Source organism: Urocampus carinirostris, chromosome 16, assembly GCF_059441175.1.
Source record: "Urocampus carinirostris isolate Australia breed hairy pipefish chromosome 16, RoL_Ucar_1.0, whole genome shotgun sequence".
NCBI lineage: Eukaryota > Metazoa > Chordata > Actinopteri > Syngnathiformes > Syngnathidae > Urocampus > Urocampus carinirostris.
The window spans coordinates 32,546,743-32,567,935 of NC_142364.1; the positions used below are offsets into that span (position 1 = coordinate 32,546,743).

Genomic DNA, 21,193 nt, shown 5'->3' on the forward strand with positions numbered 1-21,193 from the left:
TCCATGATTGACCTCAGCTTTTTCAGTTCCCGTCTCTCAGCTACTGTTGTTAGGCTGTCCAGCTCTTTGCCCACGACAGAGCTCGCTTTCCTAGCCAGTTTATTGAGACGAGAGGCATCCTTCTTCTTGACGCTGCCTCCCCAACACGCTGCCGCATAGAAGAGGGTGCTTGCCACTACTGTCTCATAGAATATTTTCAGGAGCTTTTTGCAGATGTTGAAGGAGGCCAGCCTTCTGAGGAAGTAAAGTCGGCTTTGCCCTTTCCTACATAGAGCTTCTGTGTTAGCAGTCCAGTCCAGTTTGTTGTCCAGCTGCACACCCAGGTATTTGTAGGTCTGGACAAATTCTACACATTCTCGCTTGATGGTAACAGGAACCGGGTGAGTTCTGGTTCTCCTGAAGTCCACCACCATCTCTCTGGTCTTGGTGGTGTTTAGGTGCAGGTGGTTTGCGTCGCTCCATCGGACAAAGTCCTGAATCAATTTCCTGTACTCCTCCTCCTGCCCGTTTCTGATACATCCCACGATCGCAGTGTCATCGGCAACTTTTGCACATGGCAGGACTCAGAGTTGTACTTAAAGTACGATGTATATAGAGTGAATAGGAACGGAGAGAGAACGGTCCCCTGCGGAGATCCTGTGCTGCTAACCACAGTGTCCGATGTACAGCCCCCCTGTTTCACATACTGGGGTCTGCCTGTCAGGTAGTCAGTAATCCATTCTACAAGGTGTGAGCTAACTCCCATCTCTGTCAGTTTCCTACTCAGTAGCAGAGGCTGTATGGTATTGAAGGCACTGGAGAAGTCCAAAAATGTAATCCTCACAGCCCCCTTCGCCCTATCCAGGTGAGAGAGGGATCGGTGTATCATGTATAATATAGCATCCTCCACTCCCACCTTCTTCTGGTAAGCAAATTGCAGTGGGTCGATGGCGTGACGGACCTGTAGCCTCAGGTGGTGCAGCAGCAGCCGCTCCATGGTCTTCATCACATGTGATGTCAGGGCGACCGGCCTGAAGTCGTTGAGTTCCTCAGGTCTTGATTTCTTTGGGACTGGGATGATGCAGGATGTTTTCCACAGCTGAGGGACCCTCCCCTGTTCAAGGCTCAGGTTGAAGATGCGCTGTAGAGGGTCTCCCAGCTCAGACGCACAGGCTTTCAGCAGTCGGGGGGATATTCCATCCGGACCAGCTGCCTTGCTGGTTCGTAGCCTTCTCAGCTCTCCACACACCTGGGCTGAAGTTATTTTTAGTGGGGGGATGTCTTCCATGCTAGTGTCCAGAGGGGGAGAGGGAAGGACAGCTGCACAACTCAGGGGTGAGGATGAGGCGGAGTGGACAGCTGCACCACTCAGGGGTGAGGATGAGGCGGAGTAGTCAAACCTGTTGAAAAAGTTGTTCAACTGGTTGACTCGCCCCACATCTGTATCCACAGCCACACCCTGCTCGGTGCTGCAGCCAGTAATTGTGATGACCGCAGCCTTAACAAAATTGTGAAGAAGAGCCGCTTCCAGATTTTGGGGGAGCTTCAAAGACAGTGGGCTGAAGCTGGAGTCCAGGTATCAAAAGCCACAGTTTACAGACGTGTCCGGGAAATGGGCTACAATAGCCGTATTCCCATGGTCAAGCCACTTCTGAACTCAAGACAACGGAAGAAGCGTCTGACTTGGGCTATGGAGAAGAAGCACTGGACAGTTGCAGAGTGGTCCAGACGAAAGCAAGTTTTGCATTTCATTTGGAAGTCAAGACGCCAGAGTCTGGAGAAAGGCTGGAGAGGAGCAAAATCCAAGTTGCTTGAAATCCAGTATGAAGTTCCCACAGTCAGCAATGGTTTGGGGAGCCATGTCAGCTGCTGGTGTTGGTCCACTGTGTTTCATCAAGTCCAGAGTAAATGCAACTGTGTACCAAGAGATTTTAGAGCACTACATGCTTCCGTCTCCTGAAAAGCTCTATGGAGATGAGGATTTCATTTTCCAGCATGATCTGGCACCTGCCCACAGTGCCAAAACCACCAGTAACTGGTGCACTGACCATGGCATCACTGTCCTTGATTGGCCTGCTAATTCCCCTGACCTGAACCCCATCGAGAATTTGTGGGGTATAGTTAAGAAGAAGATAAAAGACACCAGACCTACAAATGCAAATGAGCTGAAGGCCGCTATCGAAGCATCCTGGGCATCAATAACACCTCAGCAATGCCACAGGCTGATTTCCTCCACGCCACGCCGGATTGATGCAGTAATCCGTGCAAAAGGATTCCCAACCAAGTACTGAGTGCATCAATGGACATTTTCAAATGTTTGATTTAGTTTTGCTGTTATAAAATTATTTTTTTACTTGGTCTGAGGAAGTATTCTAATATTTTGAGATAGGATTTTTGAGTTTTTTTCAGCTATAAGCCAAAATCAGCAATATTCAAATAATAAAAGGCTTGAAATAGTTCAGTTGATGTGTAATGAATCCAGAATGTATGACATTTTTGTTTTTTTAATTGCATTAAAGAAAATAAAGAACTTTATCACAATATTCTAATTTTCTGAGACAGTCCTGTATAGCCTGTCTTACATTTTCCATCCATCCATTGTCTTCCGCTTATCCGAGGTCGGGTCGCGGGGGCAGCAGCGTTAAAAGGGAAGCCCAGACGTCCCTTTCTCCAGCCACCTCCTCCAGCTCATCCGACGGGACCCCGAGGCGTTCCCAAGCCAGCCGAGAGCCATAGTCTCTCCAACGTGTCCTGGGCCGCCCCCGGGGCCTCCTGCCGGTGGGACATGCCCGGAACACCTCCCGAGGGAGGCGTCCAGGAGGCATCCTTATTAGATGCCCGAGCCACCTCAACTGGCTCCTCTCGACACGGAGGAGCAGTGGCTCTACACCGAGTCCCTCCCAGATGACTGAGCTTCTCACCTTATCTCTAAGGGAGAACCCAGCCACCCTGCGGAGGAAACTCATTTCGGCCACTTGTATCCAGGATCGAGTTCTTTCGGTCATGACCCAAAGTTCATGACCATAGGTGAGGGTAGGAACGTAGATCGACCGGTAGATCGAGAGCTTTGCCTTTCGGCTCAGCTCCCTCTTCACCACGACGGACCGGTACAGGGTCCGAATGATGGCAGACGCTGCTCCGACCCGTCTGTCGATCTCCCGTTCCATCCTACCCTCACTCGTGAACAAGACCCCAAGATACTTGAACTCCTCCACTTGGGGTAAGACCTCCTCCCCGACCCGGAGGGAGCATACCACCCTTTTCCGACTGAGAACCATGGCCTCGGACTTGGAGGTGCTGATCCCCATCCCGGCCGCTTCACACTCGGCTGTGAATCGCTCCAGCGAGAGCTGAAGATCACGGCCTGAGGAATCCAACGGCACCACGTCATCTGCAAAAAGCAGTGACGCAGTGGATGTCACTCAATTTCTTGCGTCTTAACTCTGAAAAGACCGAAATGTTAGTCATTGGTCCTTCTAAATGCCGGGACTTATTCTCAAAAACTGCTGTGAACATTGACAAATGTCACATCACACAGAGTGACTCAGTTAAAAATTTAGGTGTCATATTTGACCCTGATCTATCCTTTGAGATGCATGTAAAGCAAATTACTAGAACTGCCTTCTTCCATCTTCGCAACATTGCTAAAATCCGTTCAATACTGTCTCAGTCTGATGCGGAAACAATAATTCATGCATTTGTTACCTCCCGTCTCGATTACTGCAATGCACTACTCTCCGGTCTCCCGAAGTCCAGAATCAAGTCTCTTCAGCTAGTACAAAATGCCGCAGCGAGGCTTTTAAACTAGGACAAAAAAGTACGATCACATAACACCGATTTTGGCTAACCTGCATTGGCTCCCAGTTAGCCAAAGATGTGACTTCAAAGTTCTCTTAGTATTGTACAAAATCATACATGGACTTGCTCCCTCTTATCTTTCAGATCTGATCTGCCACTATGTCCCGGTCCGAAGCCTACGATCTGAGAGTGCTGGTCTTCTGATGATCCCGAGAGCAAAGAAGTCTTCTGCTGGTTCGAGAGCGTTCTCCATCCGGGCACCGGTGCTGTGGAATGCTCTTCCCCCTGAGATTCGATCTGCAACCTCAGTGGAAATGTTTAAATCTAAACTTAAAACTCACTTCTACTCCATTGCATACGAATAACCTACTCCTCTTGTCGGTTGAAAATAGTTTGTCTTATATAGTGTAACAATCTGTGAAGCCCTTTGAGACTCTTCGTGATTTAGGGCTATACAAATAAAAATGACTTGACTTGACTTGACATTCCCGCCAAGGCTAGAAATTCTGTCCATAAAAGTTATGAACAGAATCGGTGACAAAGGGCAGCCCTGGCGGAGCCCAACCCTCACCGGGAACGGATCCGACTTACTGCCGGCAATGCGGACCAGACTCTGGCACCGGGCATACAGGGGCCGCACAGCCCGGATAAGACTGTGGGGTACCCTATACTCCCGAAGCACCCCCCACAGGGCCTCCCGAGAAACACGGTCGATTGCCTTCTCCAAGTCCACAAAACACATGTAGACAGGCAAACTCCCATGCACCCTCAAAGACCCTGAAGAGTGTATAGAGCTGGTCCAGTGTTCCACGGCCAGGACGAAAACCACACTGTTCCTCCTGAATCCGAGATTCGACTTCCTGGCGGACCCTCCTCTCCAATACCCCTGAATTGACCTTAAGGCAACCGCCAAAGCCGCATTCCTCTTGGCCAGCCGATACCTACCATCTGCTTCCAGAGTCCCACAGGCCAGGAAGGCCCGATAAGACTCCTTCAGCTTGAAGGCATCCCACACCGCCGGTGACCACCAACGGGTCTTAGGGTTGCCGCCGCGGCAGGCACCGACTACCTTACGGCCACAGCTCCGATCAGCCGCCTCGACAATGGAGGCGCGGAACATGGTCCACTCGAACTAAATGTCCCCCGCCTCCCTCGGGACATGGGCGAAGTTCTGCCGGAGGTGTGAATTGAAACTTCTTCTGACAGGAGATTCTGCCAGCCGTTCCCAACAGACCCTCACAACACGCTTGGGTCAGCCGGGTCGGGCTGGCATCTTCCCCCACCATCGAAGCCAACTCACCACTAGGTGGTGATCAGTTGACAGCTCCGCCCCTCTCTTCACCCGAGTGTCCAGAACATGCGGCCGCAGGTCCGACGAAACGATGACAAAGTCGATCATCGAACTACGGCCTAGGGTGTCCTGGTGCCAAGTGCACATATGGACACCCTTATGTCTGAACATAGTGTTCATTATGGACAAACCATGACGAGCACAGAAGTCCAATAACAAAACACCACTCGGGTTCAGGTCAGGGGGGCCGTTCTTCCCAATCACGCCCCTCCAGGTCTCACTGTCATTGCCCACGTGAACGTTGAAGTCTCCCAGCAGTACGAGGGAGTCACCAGGTGGCGCGCTTTCAAGCGCACCTTCTAATGACTCCAAGAAGGGTGGGTACTCCGAACTGCTATTTGGTGCATAAGCACAAACAACAGTCAGGACCCGTCCCCCCACCCGAAGGCGGAGGGAGGCTACCCTCTCGTCTACCGGGGTGAAACCCAACGTACAGGCGCCGAGCCGTGGAGCAATTAATATGCCCACACCGGCTCTGCGCCTCTCACCACGGGCAACTCCAGAGTGGAAGAGAGTCCAACCCCTCTCGAGAGGACTGGTACCAGAGCCCAAGCCGTGCGTAGAAGTGAGTCCGACTATATCTAGTCGGAATTTCTCAACCTCACGCACCAACTCGGGCTCCTTCCCTGCCAGAGAGGTAACGTTCCATGTCCCAAAAGCCAGTTTCTCTAGCCGGAGATCGTCGCGCTAGGGACCCCTCCCTTGGCTGCTACCCAGCTCTCTGCGCACCCGACCCCTTTTGCCCCTCCTACAGGTGGTGAGCCCATGGGAAGAGGGTCCCATGTCGTCCCTTCGGGCTGTGCCCGGCCGGCCCCCGTGGGTAAGGGTCTGGCCACCAGGCGCTCGCCAGCGGACCCCACCTCCAGGCCTGGCTCCAGAAGGGGGCCCCGGTAACCAGCGTCCGGGCGAGGGAAATTGAGGACCAAAGTTTTGTCTCATCATAAGGGGTGTCTTACATTTTAAATTGAATACATAAATTCATCATGTCTTAATTTCAAAACTAAATTTGAATGTAAATAATAACTTTATTGTACTCTTTCAAAATAAACCTTTTTGGTTGGAGGGAGGGGGTCAATGTGCTTTGAAATTCAATAAATTCAATGCTAGAAAGTAAAATGAGTCAATTACCACAAAGGTTACATTCCTCACTTGCATTATTGTGTGTACTTAAAATGTTTTCTGAAGGCAACATGTTGACTGCTTTTGAAGACTACTATAAAAAAAGAAGTATATCAACTTTGGCCATATATTTGGATTGTTTTGCTAACCGCAAAAGCGCCACATGTCAATAGGTCCAACAACCACCAGGCCACAAGGGAAAGTTGTCAAAATGGGTGATAGCAGGTTATTGATCAAAAAACTGTCAAAAAGGTTGACAAAGGGATATCGATTAGCGATGGAAAACAACCTGAAACTGCAGCCTTTTAGCAACACTTCATAAAAATTACAAAAAGCTTGTTTCGAATGTGACTTGCACACTGTTGCCAGAATGTGGCCTTTGTCTACATAACGAAGAATATTCTGCCATTATAAAACTTCTAAAGCAGTATTTAATGTCCAGCCTTTGACTCTACCAACATTCTCAGCAACCGAAATTCAACGATCAGGCGTAGGTCAAGAGAAGAAAACTACTTCCCTTCAACAATTCTTAATTAAAAATGCCACTAGTCTGAAGGTACTTATTTTGTTTCATGACGTATGTTCACAGGTTTAGTTGGACCTTGAAATGTAACCGTGGACAAATGTCACATTAGTCAAGTCAAGTCAAGTCATTTATTTTTGTATAGCCCTAAATCACGAAGAGTCTCAAAGGGCTTCACAGATTGTTACACTATATTACACAGACTATTGTCAACCGACAAGAGGAGTAGGTTATTCGTATGCAATAGAGTAGAGGTGAGTTTTAAGTTTAGATTTAAACATTTCCACTGAGGTTGCAGATCGGATCTCAAGGGGAAGAGCATTCCACAGCACCGGTGCCCGGATGGAGAACGCTCTCGAACCAGCAGAAGACTTCTTTGCTCTCGGGATCACCAGAAGACCGGCACTCTCAGATCGCAGGCTTCGGACCGGGACATAGCGGCAGATCAGATCTGAAAGATAAGAGGGAGCAAGTCCATGTATGATTTTGTACAGTACTAAGAGAACTTTGAAGTCACATCTTTGGCTAACTGGGAGCCAATGCAGGTTAGCCAAAATCGGTGTTATGTGATCGTACTTTTTTGTCCTAGTTAAAAGCCTCGCTGCGGCATTTTGTACTAGCTGAAGAGACTTGATTCTGGACTTCGGGAGACCGGAAAGTAGTGCATTACAGTAGTCGAGACGGGAGGTAACAAATGCATGAATTATTGTTTCCGCATCAGACTGAGACAGTATTGAACGGATTTTAGCAATGTTGCGAAGATGGAAGAAGGCAGTTCTAGTAATTTGCTTTACATGCATCTCAAATGATAGATCAGGGTCAAATATGACACCTAAATTTTTAACTGAGTCACTCTGTGTGATGTGACATTTGTCAAGGTTCACAGCAGTTTTTGAGAAGAAGTCACGGCATTTAGAAGGACCAATGACTAACATTTCGGTCTTTTCAGGGTTAAGACGCAAGAAATTGAGTGACATCCACTCTTTTATCTCAGTGAGACAGGCCTCCAAATTTCCACAGTTTAGTGTGGAAGATTCCTCCAACGGAAGATATAGTTGAGTGTCGTCTGCGTAGCAGTGGAAGCTGATATTGTACTTGCGGATAATATCACCTAATGGAAGCATGTAAATGTTGAAAAGTAGGGGGCCGAGCACAGAACCCTGCGGAACACCGCAGGTAACATTAAAGGGCTCAGATGTCGTTTCACCATATTTCACACAGTGCGTCCTATCTGAGAGGTAGGATCTGAACCACGAGAGGACGGTTCCTGAGAGACCAATCCATTTTTCCAACCGTTCTAGTAGGATATTGTGGCGCACTGTGTCAAAAGCAGCACTAAGATCCAGCAGCAGCAAAAGTGATGAAGCGCCAGAATCCATTGACATTAGGAGATCATTTGTTACCTTGATCAGCGCTGTCTCAGTAGAGTGGTTAGCCCTGAATCCTGATTGCATCGATTCAAAAAGGTTGTTCTCAGATATGAAAGCATTCAGCTGCTGTGCCACTACTCTTTCGAGTACTTTAGAGAGGAAAGGTAGGTTTGACACAGGTCTGTAATTACTTAAGATTTCTGGATCAAGGTTGGGTCGTTTTAGTGTGGGTTTAATAACGGCGGACTTAAAAGCTGCTGGAACTACACCTGAGGAGAGTGATGTATTTATAATATTTAGAACTGAAGGCCCAATGACGCTAAAAAGACTTTTAATAAGTGAACCTGGGAGCGGGTCGAACTGGCAAGTTGTCGGTTTGGCCGCAGTCACCACTTGTTTGAGATCATCAAGTGACAGTTCACTAAAACCGGCCATTTTCCCTGGGCAGCCACCCTGTCGTGCATCTGTAAGTTTCAGTTCTTTAATATGAGTGGTACTAATAGTATCTTTAGCAATTTCTTCCTGTATGCATTGAATCTTTTTAGTGAAGAAGACCATTAAGTCCTGAGCAGAGTGTGTCGAACTATCAGCGGTAGTCTGTTGCCTTGTAAGCGATGCTACAGTGTCAAAAAGGGCTTTGGGGTTGTTCTTTTGAGACGCAATCACCTTCGAAAGGTAGGCCGATTTTGCAGAGGCAAGGGCCGCTTTATACTTTAACAAGCTATCACACCAGGTTTGATGGAAAACCTCAAGCTTGGTAGCGCGCCATTTTCTCTCCCATTTCCTGCATTCTTTTTTAAGGGTTCTAGTTTCATCAGTAAACCAAGGTGTGCGTCTTTTAGGACGTGATTTTAGTTTTAAGGGCGCTATGGTATCCATCACACTAGTCAGGGTGGTATTGAACTCATTCGTGAGTGAGTCAATCGAGCCAGTGTATTTAGGAAAGGACGCAACTGCTTCAGGAAGGAGTTCAAGGAGCTCAGAAACTGTGCCAGTGCTTATATTGCGTCCGCTAAATCCTTCAGCTTTTTTAACACTACATTTAGTTAGCACCTCAAATGTCACTAAATAATGATCGGAGATAACGGTAGTACACGGTAGCACCGTAATGTTTGAGGTTAAAACTCCTCGAGTCAGAATCAAGTCTAGCGTGTTCCCATTTTTATGGGTTGGCAAATCAACTAGTTGAGTAAAACCAAATCCATCAAGTAAAGAACTAAACGCAATAGTGAGTGAACTGTGTGGGTCATTCATATGAATATTAAAGTCTCCCATAATTATAATTTTGTCTGCATAGGTTACTAGTTCAGACAAAAGTTCAGCGAATTCGTCTAAGAAAGTTGTGTATGGCCCAGGAGCACGATAGATAGTTATTACATCAATTGACAATTGAGGGGACCGCGTCACAAGAGCCTCAAACGTTTTGTAATTATTAGCGGTCCGTGGATTAAATTTAAGCGATTTTTCGGAGATTAGCGCAACACCACCACCCCTTTTCAGCGTGCGTGCTGTATGACTACTCTGGTAGTCTGGGGGAGAAGCATAATTAAGCGCTAAGTACTCATCCGGGCGTAACCACGTTTCACAAAGACCCATACAATTCAGTTTATAATCACGAATAATATTATCTACAAGTAAAGCTTTAGGGGCGAGGGATCTAACATTCAAAAGACCAAATTTTAGCTTTGCTGAATCATTTGACTTAGCTGAACTCTTTGTAGTCTTTGTCGAGATCTTCAAAAGCTCCCGGCGTTGTGGCCGTTCGTGAGCGCTGAGTTTAAAGCTTCGGTTGTCCGGCGAGGAATGAATGGTGGAATTAGTTACATCCTCGCGTCCATCCTCGTGTCCATCTTGCTGCTTAGACTTCACACGCTTCACACATCTACCTGTGTCTACATAAACTTTAGGTATCTTATTTTAGAACTTGGCCATTTTGTTAAAAAAGTAAGAAACTCACAAAATTGTAAAATAAGTTAAAGCTTTTAAAAACATTTTCAAAAATAGCTTTCAGAAATAATCTCTATGAATAGTGCATGTTTTCGTTTTTGTTAGTGATGGATACCTTCGGCATTTGAGCTGATAGTTTTCCAATTATCAGTACTTATCATTTATTGTTTGATTCAAATTTTCATGTATTTCAAAAAAGAAAGAACATTGTTGTTTGTTTTTGTTATACCAGAAATGGAAAAAAGGGCTAAAGGTTGGGAGCTACGGCTTAATGTAGAATTCCTATGCCGACTCATTAATTTTAAAGGGATTCCCAAATTCGAACACATACAAAATGAGAGAAAATAGTGCATGTTTTTTTGCATAATATCTATGTATATCTCTAATTTGTATATTCCAATTATTTTCCAAGATAATACATTTTGAAGATAATCCGTCTCGTCTTTGACTTCCTAAACTGTGACGTCATGGGGAGAACGCCAGCACCCTAGCAAGCCAGTCACCCTATTGGTTTACATGTTAACTTGCGGAACAGGTTTTGAGAGTTTTAAACCAAGTTTTGGTAGTTTTTGTGGAATATGGCTAGGTGTTGTGTCGCAGGTGGGTGCAGCAATGGTACAACAAATGGCGAGCAGCCAAAGTGGGGCAAAATGGCAAAAATGACTAACTGGCTGAACCAGTCAGGACACGGCAGGGTAGCTGGCTTCTATAGAGGACGAACCAGGGCCGATCAGCGGAAAAAAACGGGATGCTGGCTTACCGAAAACATGCAGTAAGCAGCCAGGATAACCGCAAGCCAAGGCAGCAACAAACACGAACCCAGCCGGGAGAAAAAAACTGAGCATGACAGGCTGGCCAGCTAGCCAATTGCCAACGAGGCTAATCTAGACAAAAAAAAACTGGAAGGCTTCCTGAGCCCGCACACCAACGGGGAGCTATCTGGACAATGTTATATCAATTGCAAGACAAGCGCCGAATAACCCGAGAGAAAATTCACTATAACATACTTAAAATAAGGCGACGTGAAAAAAGGAACCCACACTGTGCAAGGCGGCAGGTAAACGTACCCCAAGCAGCTTTTCAAGATCAGAGCACACGGCTCGGACAAAACAGAAGTCCCCAAGCGACACAGTAAAAGTTCCAGTTCCTGCAAGCGGGAATAAGCACTATGCTTTTGCTGATTACTACAATCGCCGTCAGTTTTTCAATGGGACCTGCCATTGTTTTGATTCTTGTCAGTCACCCGGTGACATCACAGCTCTAGGAGATATGGGGTCAAACTGTTTACTTTAAAAATTATTTTCTCAAGGTCCATGGCATATTTTGGAACATATCTGCATAATAGTGGGGAGGAACAATACACGTTTTATGCCTAATTTAAAAAAAGGGTCTTTTATAATCTCTTTAAATATATTTCAATAAAGAATAATTGACATATAACAGAATGAAAAATTGATTCTGCTTGCTTACAATAAAAAAGGAATTGTGTTTTTATTATTAGGGTTGTTAGTTATTTTGACTGTTGTTGCACAACGTCTGTGAATAAATCTGCCATAGAAAATTCCACTCATACACACTTGTAATTTCCAAAGAGGCAATTATAAAGTGAATACAGTTTGATTGGTTGTGAATCAGTGCTTTGAAGTATAAAGCCCAATAAGTACCGCCCTAACATACAGTTATCATTACCCCATTCTTATCAGTGATTAATCACTGTTAAAGCCCCACTCAAACCTGGTGCCACCTGCTTGAGGTGCCTCTGGCAATCGCCATTTTGCTTCTGGAGTCAGGTGTGTGGAGGGACCTTTTGGAAGAAAATGGCGTAGCCCCAATGACGTAGAGTATCAAACATACTCAATAATTAGGGCGTTATGTCGCCATATTCCTCAAGTTAATCAGACACTACAATTACCTTCTGTATTATTTGAGTCACTTTAAGGTTGCTGGAGTTACCTTTAATCATCGAGGAACAATGACAAGCAAATGCTTGGCCCATTACCACAGCAACCGACAATATGCAATGTTACAAAAAGACTACTTCTCATATTTGTGTTACAAGATGGCACTATTCTCCACACGATAGTGCCATAGCGCTGTTGTTCAGAAATATAGGGCTTACAACTACATTTAGGCTCTTATTTGTTTTTTTTCAGCGCAGTAGCAAAGAAGTCCTCGTTTTTGTAATCCCAATCTGATAGAGTGGTATCTGCCATCTTGGAGAATCACTTGATCTGAAAACACATGACCTAGACCAGAGTATTTCAACCACAGTCCAGTGGGACACTGATATGCTGTGAGATATTGTCAGGTGTGCCGTAGGAAATTATTCAATTTGTGTGCCTGTGCGGTCTAGCACCTGGCAGAGTAATCATGTCGTACTCTTCTATAACATAAGCGGCAGCAGCAGGTAGCCAATTGCCTTGTGCTTGGAAACAAGCGAATAAGTGAGAGAAATCTGTGGAGGAAGCGCTTCATATGTGTCTTTCATCGATTCCTGCCAGGATATCAGCTTTGTGTTCATCTAAACAGGCCCAGGTCTTATACCGAGTGAGTATAAATATGAAAGAGTATAAAATACTTTATTCCTTGTGTTTATTTGATTCCTATTCCTGGTGTTCCGCGGGATTCTTCAAAGAAAGAAATGTGCCATGTCTCAAAAAAGGTTGAAAAACACTGACCTACACAACTAGAGACCTGAAAACGACGCAATTCAAGACGGCTTCTGCAGCTAAAGGCGTTAAAATTCAAACAAATTCTCAACCATACCTCATCAGCCAAAAGGGAGAGCTCACTTGAATCGTGAGCATCATAGTCATAGAGGACTTTGGCCTTTCTGGCGCCAGTCATCGGAAGCTGGCTTTGTTCCATTGACATAGATTCAGGCTTATTGCTCAAAGAAGCCGTTCCGGACGACGGCGTTCCCGATGGAAACGCAGCTGACACGGGTTTGGGACACACAGCTGACTGCTGTGGAGCGCTAACTGAATTACCACACCTGGAAGAAAAAGAACAAATGCATTACGGACCGTTGATTTCACAGCAAATGTCGTTCTGATTAGTGTTGGAACTAGCACGTTACTAAGAAACGCGTTCCTAGAACACAATTATTTTTCTCAGTGATGAGTAATGTGACACGCTAATAACAACATTTTGTAACACCACTGTCATTACTACCAGATTATCCGGACTATGAGTCGCTGTTTTTTTTTTTATAGTTTGGCCGGGGGGTGCGACTTGGAGGGAAGCTGATAGTTTGGTAAGCATGCTCTTTATGTGAGAGTTATCTGAATAACTCCTAATATGGTACGTCGTTACTGACGTGCGTGTTTAAGATATGTATGTATGTATGTATGTATATTGTTAGTATACCAAGTTCTCTATTCTATTTTTATTCTAAATTGCCTTTCAAGAGGACCTATAATGTTTTTGGTGTAGGAATTTATCGAATAAATGTGACTTATACATTTTCTTTTTAATTATACATACTTTGGCTGAAGCTCCGGAGAGACTTATAGTCCGGAAAATACGGTGCATGGTACATTATTCCGCTACTTATTAAATGCAAATCATGGATTACAGTGTACACTGATTGCTGAAGAGTCCTGCATCACTCACATTGTCACATACAAGCCCCAATACACCAGCAACACTCTCTGAAGCATGGGTATCTTTATATTTACATACAAAAAACAGAATACAGCTATTGTGGCGTTGTCTCAAGCACAAAGTATGAGTTCGCTGAATCCGAATTTAGAACTATAAAATAAAATCAACTTCAAATCTATTGTGAAATATGCTGTATGTTGTGCATATGCTATATGCACAACATACAGCTTAACCTAATGACAATGTAAAAGAAAGTATGCATATAAACTATAAAAAAAAACATAAGGTAAAATATTGAAATCAGGAAGTCAGCTTATATGCGCATATTTGATTGTGTCACCAGTTGTGAATGGTAGGAAGCACATGAGAAGGGGGGCTTGGACAGGAACAACAAAACAACAGGAAATCAGTGCTAAGTATTTACAGTAAAAGTGTGCTGAATTTTTGTTTCTTTAATCATAAAATTATTTTTACAATTCACCATGCCTGGAGAAAAATGGAGAAAGTGGCCAGAAATGGAGATCTTTGAGCCGTTTGAGGGCCTGAGACAAAATGGATATGGAGTGTCACGGTTAAGTATCCGTTTTCAATATTTCAAGATTGCTTAAGAACAATGTTCCCTCTAAGCTGCGTGTGTGCGCAATTGCGCACTGCCCAGAGCTTTTCCGTGCACAAGAAAATCTAGCCAGCTCACCAAAATCAAGGCTCGAAATTGCTATTTAAGAAGCGAATCAGCCCTTCAGCTCGGCTCATTAAAAAGAACCAGCTCTTTCGGGTCCCAAACGGCTCGTCAGGTTGTTTTTGCTTCTTTAATCCCTACACGACCAAATATTATGCACAAAATGACTTCATATTTTGTTTGTTTGTTGTACATGATTCAATTGTTTGTTTGTTTGTACATGATTCAGATTGAATCGTTTCTTGTACATGATTCAATTGTTTGTTTGTTTGTACATGATTCAAATTGAATCGTTTCTCCGGCGCCGTCACGAATGGCAGCCACTCCAGCAGCTCCCGTGTTATTTTCGATTGTTCTCAGCTTAGGGATGCTGCTGGAAAAGTGAATTTCCCTTCGGGGATGAATAAAGTATCTATCTATCTATCTATCTATCTATCTATCTATCTATCTATCATTCCTAAGACTTAAAAAGTGGTCGGCGGCGCCCTCTGTTGGCTGCGGCTGCATCGGCTCGCTACAACGGGTCAGGTGCAATCGACATTTCGTTCTGTGTACATTGTTACACAGAATGACAATACAAGGAAATTATTATTATTATTATTATTAAAGGAAGGGGGAATAGAACAAAAAAGAAAAAAATACCAAAATGAAAAAGTAGTGAAGAGCTGGGAAAAAAAGAAACTAAAGGAGAGAAAAAGAGAAAAAAAAAGAGCAGGAAAAATTCTGAAAAAAAGCCAGAAAAAAAAGAAAAAGAAACAAATAAAAGGAAAAAGGAAAAAGAGAACAAAAAAGCAAGAAAAAAGTAACAGCTGGGGAAAAATAAACACAATAACATTTTTTTAAAAGGAATTTTAAAAAGTAGAAAAAAACAGGAAAAATAAAAAGTTGCATTTAAATAATTTCCAATTATATCAAGTCAATCTTGTTGCCAACATTGAACTTCCACTAAAAAAATGTAATTAAATACAGTTCTGTATTGTGCAACCGACTAAATAAGACCCCAAAAATGTGAGTACTATGCAACAAAAGACACCGGGAAAAAAAAGAAATGGAAATCTTGTTAAAGAATTGTAAAAACAAATGACATTTGTAGGCCATACAACCTTTGCAATAGTACATTAGTCAATTCATTCAAAAGTGAAAAATAATTTTGCATTGCCGGAAGCTCAGCAAAATGTAACTTGATGTCAAGTTTTGGACATGTTTGATAATGGATTAGTTGCCACACTTGGGATTGCTGTTGCTCACTGTTGTTTCAAGCGTTGCTCACCGACTTTGTGTGAACGCTCAGACCCGTGGAAAATTTGAGGGAACATTGCTTAAGGCAATAAAAATGAAGGCTTGACTGCTTTCACAGGTTGCTGTACTTGTTTTCTTCTATTTCGTTTATTATGTAGCTATTTTAAAGCAGTTTTAGGGGGCCGGATTCTTTTTGAGTATATGTAGTCATTTGTAATTAGATAGTTACTGTCAGAAGCACTTCTTTTAGGTGCCGGTAAAATGGGAAGTAACTGAATTACTTTTGGGCGGCACGGCGGATGGGTCATTAGCGTGCAGCCCCACGGTGAAGAGGCAGGGTTCAAGTCCAGCTACCGCAACCTCCCCATGTGGAGTTTGTATGTTCTCCCTGTGCCTGCGTTGGTTTCTTCCGGGCTATCCGGTTTCCTCCCACATCCCAAAAACATGCATGTCAGGTTAATTGGCCGGTCCAAGTTCCCCCTAGGTGTGAATTAGCGAGTGAGTTGTCCGTCTCTGTGTACCCTGTGACTGACTGGCAACCAGTTCAGGGTGTCCCCTGCCCACTGCCCGAAGAATGCTAGGATGGGCTGCAGCGACCCTACTGACGATAAGCGGTGCAGATAATGGATAAATGGATGGATTACTTTTTAAGTGAAGTAAGTAGTAACTGTAACTAATTACTGTTTTTCAGTAACACACACAACACTCGGGTATATGACCATTTCAAAATAATTTTTGAAGCTCACCTGTTGAGCTCCCTTTGGAGTTCATGTGTGTAGTGATGACACTGTGCATAGTATGTGGCCTGAGCTTCTGCAAAATCCCGCAAACAACGCTGGTGATTCAGCTGCAAAGAAGCACAATAACATTAAGAAAGTATGTCATCACAGTTTTTCAGGTTAACAACCAACTACTATCGCTCACTTGTTTTTTAAAGAAAAACTATTATTGGTTATTAGCTAAGCTCTAAAAATGAATGCAAGAATATAAAAAGATTAAATAGGCAGCATGGTGGATAACTGCCTCACAGCTCTTGGGTTAAAAATTCAGCTGGCAGCTTTCCTGTGTGGTGTTTGCATTTTCGTGCCTGAGTGGGTTTTCTCCTAGTATTTTTGAAGTGTTTCTGCAATTGGATTTTTGTTGTTCTGTAGTATTACATTTAACTTTTGCAAAAACTATTATCAGCATTTATTTGAATGGATTTCATGCAAAGTACTACTTTGAGGCTGGGTAAGAGTGCTTAGATTACCAATGTGGAGTAGTAGCCTTGTGATTTTTGGCCCAGTATTGTCACTCGGTGAGTATGTCTTCATTTGACATCTATTTATTTAGATATTTATTTTTTTCATTTATTTCTGTAAATTTATTGGAGCCATTTTTTTTAAATATTATGTTTTTATGGAACTTATTTTACATTTCGTGAGACTTATTTTAAATAATTTATTTTCTATTTTCACTTTATTCATTTATCCAACTAATTATTTATTCATTAAAATACATTAATATAAAATACAAAAATATATAAAAACAAAGAGCTTCTTCTATACCACAAAATCAAAAAGACTTAACATCATTGCCACAAAGTCTGACTTTTGTAACCTAGGTGATTTATAAAAAAAAAAGGGCTCAGAGAGGACCTTTAGAAAGGTAGGAATTTCTTATCTGTTTGGCTTCTCTCTCTGTTATCCTTGCAACTTAAAAATCCATTGACATCTTCTCCCCTTATTTAAATGTCTACTAAATTATCAACCTATCAGGGTGCATGTCTTTTTACTTCTCGTCTGTAACACTACATATTGGTGAATGAACTGCAGCTAAGAGGTGCACACTTACGTGAGTGCTGCTGATGCCCTCGAGCAGCAGCCTGGTGACTTCGGCTTGTCGGTCAAACTCCGTTTGTGCCACACGAAGCTCATGTTCTGCCTGTAAAGGAAAGGGATTCAGGATTATGCTATTCATAAATGTCACAAAACGGAGACATCCAGTTCAAAGTTCTGAGAGGGAGACTTACTTTGTCCACTTCCTCACTCAGAAGCTGAGAGAGCAAAAACAAAGCAAAGCAATCCTCAACACCACATCATCTGAACAATGTGAACATGGCTGTGCCACTAATCCAATACCAGGAGGTGGGCTATTACCAACCTTTCTGGACTATAAAGTACCCCTAAAAAGTGTTTATTATAACTCGGTGCGTCTAACATACCACAGGATACGGTGGATATGATTGTAAATAGATTACAGTTGAGAGATGGGAGTTACTACACAAGGTTTTACAGTATACTGTATAACTGTATTTGAGCAATGTTGGACTATTCGATAATCATCACTGTCCCAAATCTCAATAGAATATATGCAAAGGGATTTAAAACTGGGTTGTGGCAGTGAGGGCACCAACACTTTATCACTACACCACCAGTGGTACAGATGACATATGAAAAGTCATTGGATCTTCTCATTATCAGACCGTTCTTACTCACGGTGCCATATACAATGATCTGGATAGTGCATTTTGATGGATTAAACAGTCTCTCCAACTCTTCACCTGAGCATCAATAACATCGCAAAAAAACAGAAAACCGAGTCATTCAACAAACTACATAACCTTTTCCAAGACATGCATTTCAGGTGAATTGGCCGGTCCAAATTGTCCCTAGGTGTGAATGAGCGAATGAGTTGTCTGTCCCTGTGTGCCCTGCGATTGGCTGGCAACCAGTTCAGGGTGTCCCCTGCCCACTGCCCGATGATTGCTGGGATGGGCTCCAGCCCCCCGCGACCCTACTGAGGATAAGCGGTACGGCTAATGAGATGAGATGAGATGTACGTACTGTATAAACCCAGAAGTTATTGATGCACAGGAGAAGAAGTGGAGATATTTTTTAACCTATAATAATGCACCATGCAAACCACTGTTTCCGACACTGTAAGTAAAACTTAAGTCAAACTACTGTGGTAATAAGGTCTACTGCATTTTCGTATGTCATCTGTAACAAAGGTAGACTAGTGCTAAAGTGACAGCACCCTCAACACTCTAATCAGAGGTCGATTGCACACAATATTTTGCCATTTCTATCAGCGATATACAGTATATCGACTGATTAATCTTTTCACAATTCTATACCGTGGGTGTCAAAAGAGCCAAACGGTTAAATGGTAGCACTCATGATTTCATGCGCCTTATAGTTTGGTGCACCTTATGAATGAAAAATATATGACAAAAGACTTATTTTGGGGGGTGCGCACTGTAGTGAAAAAATACGGTAAAGTATTACTAAATGCTCCATTGTTAGGGTTGCAAGATCTTACCCAAATGCAGCAGTTTTGCTCAATTTTGGGTATGATTCTTCTAATTTGATCTTATTTCTCTAATAGAAAGAGAAAAACTCTTCAAACATGTCTATACCAACAACCTCCCAAAAATAACTTTTACATCGTCATATTGTGATGTCTGGATATCGTTCCATCTCTATGAGTCAGTGTGAAAATTATATGTCACATGAAGACACCTGGGTGACCGAAGGTGGGGATTGGGGAATTGGGGTATCTAATGCATAAAACGGGGTTTACATTTTCACAAACATTTGATGAGTTCTAATAACCTCACAAAGTTAACACACAAATCTAGAGGGCCACATCTTATAACCTTTTGTTCCTCTGATATGCAAGCCTCTGGCTCCACATCCCAACTCTCCCAATCACTCTGCAACTGATTCAGTTACATAAAAAAGAAGAAAAAAAAAAAAGAAAATAATAGAGAAACTTTCATTACAAAAAAGAAAAAAAAGAAAATCAATGGATACGTTTAAATGCAGGCAATAATTCAAATAAGACACGAATAGTTACGTTATTCGGATTATGTAAAGGAAGTGCATATGATTAAGGGTGTGTTTATTATGTGTAAATATGTCATTTTTAAACATTATACAAGTGCTCCAATCTCGTCACTAAAGAAAAAAATAGTATTTCTATGAAACATAACTAATCACAAGCTTAAAATCCCAAACATTTTGTTTCAAGCCACATTTGCTGAAACCAATCAATTTTCTTTTGGTGATGAGAGAATTGGACGTAGTCCGAAAACATTCTGTGAATATTCCATGAGCCATGAAAATGTTGAACCCCGATTCGTGAATTAAGGGTTACCTTTAAAATAGTGTTACAGATTCATTTCTATGAGGTATTTGTTTTGAAAAAAATAACATAGATCATTAATGAACATCTAGTGTAGCGATCCCACGCTACAACACCGTATATTTTTCCACTGCTACATTACTTATTTTCTTCATGCATTTTGTTTTGCATTCTCGTTGACTAAATAGTTCTGAAGATAGCAGTTACTGGTCATAAAATCAATAAACGTTTACACTATGCATTACTTTTATTTGTAAAATGAATGAGTGCTTGGGCCTGTAAAAAGGTTTTGTTCTTTGATTTCAATGCGTTGTAGATTTGCATCATGCATTGTGTTAGGGACTTCTAATTGGTCATACAGTTTCCGCTTACTATTATTTGACGGTCACTTTTTGCGGTTTCGTGCATTGTGTCCTGCATTCAGATTTTTCTAAACCAGGGGTTGGAGCCCAAAATGTTCAAAGAACCATATTGGACCGGATAAAAATACCATGTTTGGAGCAGAAAAAAAGCTTTATATAAGCCTTAAAAGGAAAGCGACACAGATTGTGTTTACTGTTCAGTAATTAGAAAACATTACAAATGTTTATGTCGTGTTTGTCCTCCTACAGAAGCCATACAATTTTCCATTATCAAACTTTTTTGAAAAAGCATCAGGGGGCCACCAGGGAGCAACAAGGGAAAGGCAAACAGCTGCTTGCAGCACCAGAGCCGCTTGTTGCCGACACCAAGCCTAAACGGTCTCCCGGCGTATTATTATTTGACGGTTACTTTTTGCGGTTTCGCTACTTTGCGGATTATCATAGTGGATTGTCTTCTGCATTCTGTTTGGATAAACAGTCATCCCACTTCTTTTTTTCATTTGACCGTACAGTACTGGATCTTATTTGATTAAAAAAAAAAAAAAAAAAAAAAAAAGGTTTGTACAGTACTTTTATTTGTTAAACAAATCCTTTAGCCTGTAAAATAGGTTTCTTCTGTTGTTTCAGTATATAATTTAGTATTTAATTGGAAGTTAGTAGTAATAAAGTAAAGGTTTCTACTTCACAGATTTGCCGTTCACGGGTTCTTTTTGGGAACCCAATGAACGAGGGTTTACTGTATAACAGAATCAATAGCCTTACTGTTAGCATAATAGCTAATAGTAGAGGTACGATCTTATCCAAACCCTAACCCAACCAGACGCGAATTTCAGGTCTGAAATGTCAATCATTAGTTCGACTTCAGCCCGGCTTCCCTCTCGCAGCAGCGTTTTCTTTTTTCGGGCAAATCCTTTGCCCTCTCACACTCATTATTTTTATTTATTTATTTATTTATTTTTTAATTAACTGCTTCACGCAAGTTGTTTTTTTTCTCCACCACTTTCTTTTGTAGACAGTCTGGAAGCTGCTTTGTTTTTTAACCTCTCCTCTCTCTGAGCCACTGCATTTTTTAAAAATCAATTCGTCATTGTT

The 21,193-nt window shown here is 42.7% G+C and overlaps 1 protein-coding gene across 5 annotated transcripts in view; it reads right to left on the minus strand.

The window, feature by feature from the left end:
• LOC148351097 (endophilin-B2-like) overlaps positions 1-21,193 on the minus strand; it is a 33,952-nt gene that overhangs the window by 3,198 nt on the left and 9,561 nt on the right. For 2 of the 5 annotated variants that reach the window (XM_088355971.1, XM_088355972.1), the window contains 5 exons: positions 19,252-19,314; positions 17,623-17,646; positions 17,445-17,534; positions 16,358-16,458; positions 12,854-13,082 (listed from right to left, as the gene is read on the minus strand). In XM_088355971.1, coding sequence (XP_088212097.1) covers positions 12,854-13,082; positions 16,358-16,458; positions 17,445-17,534; positions 17,623-17,646; positions 19,252-19,314 — 507 coding nt within the window. The remainder of the gene's footprint in view (positions 1-12,853; positions 13,083-16,357; positions 16,459-17,444; positions 17,535-17,622; positions 17,647-19,251; positions 19,315-21,193) is intronic. The other 3 variants (XM_088355967.1, XM_088355969.1, XM_088355970.1) reach the window with 2 other exon arrangements.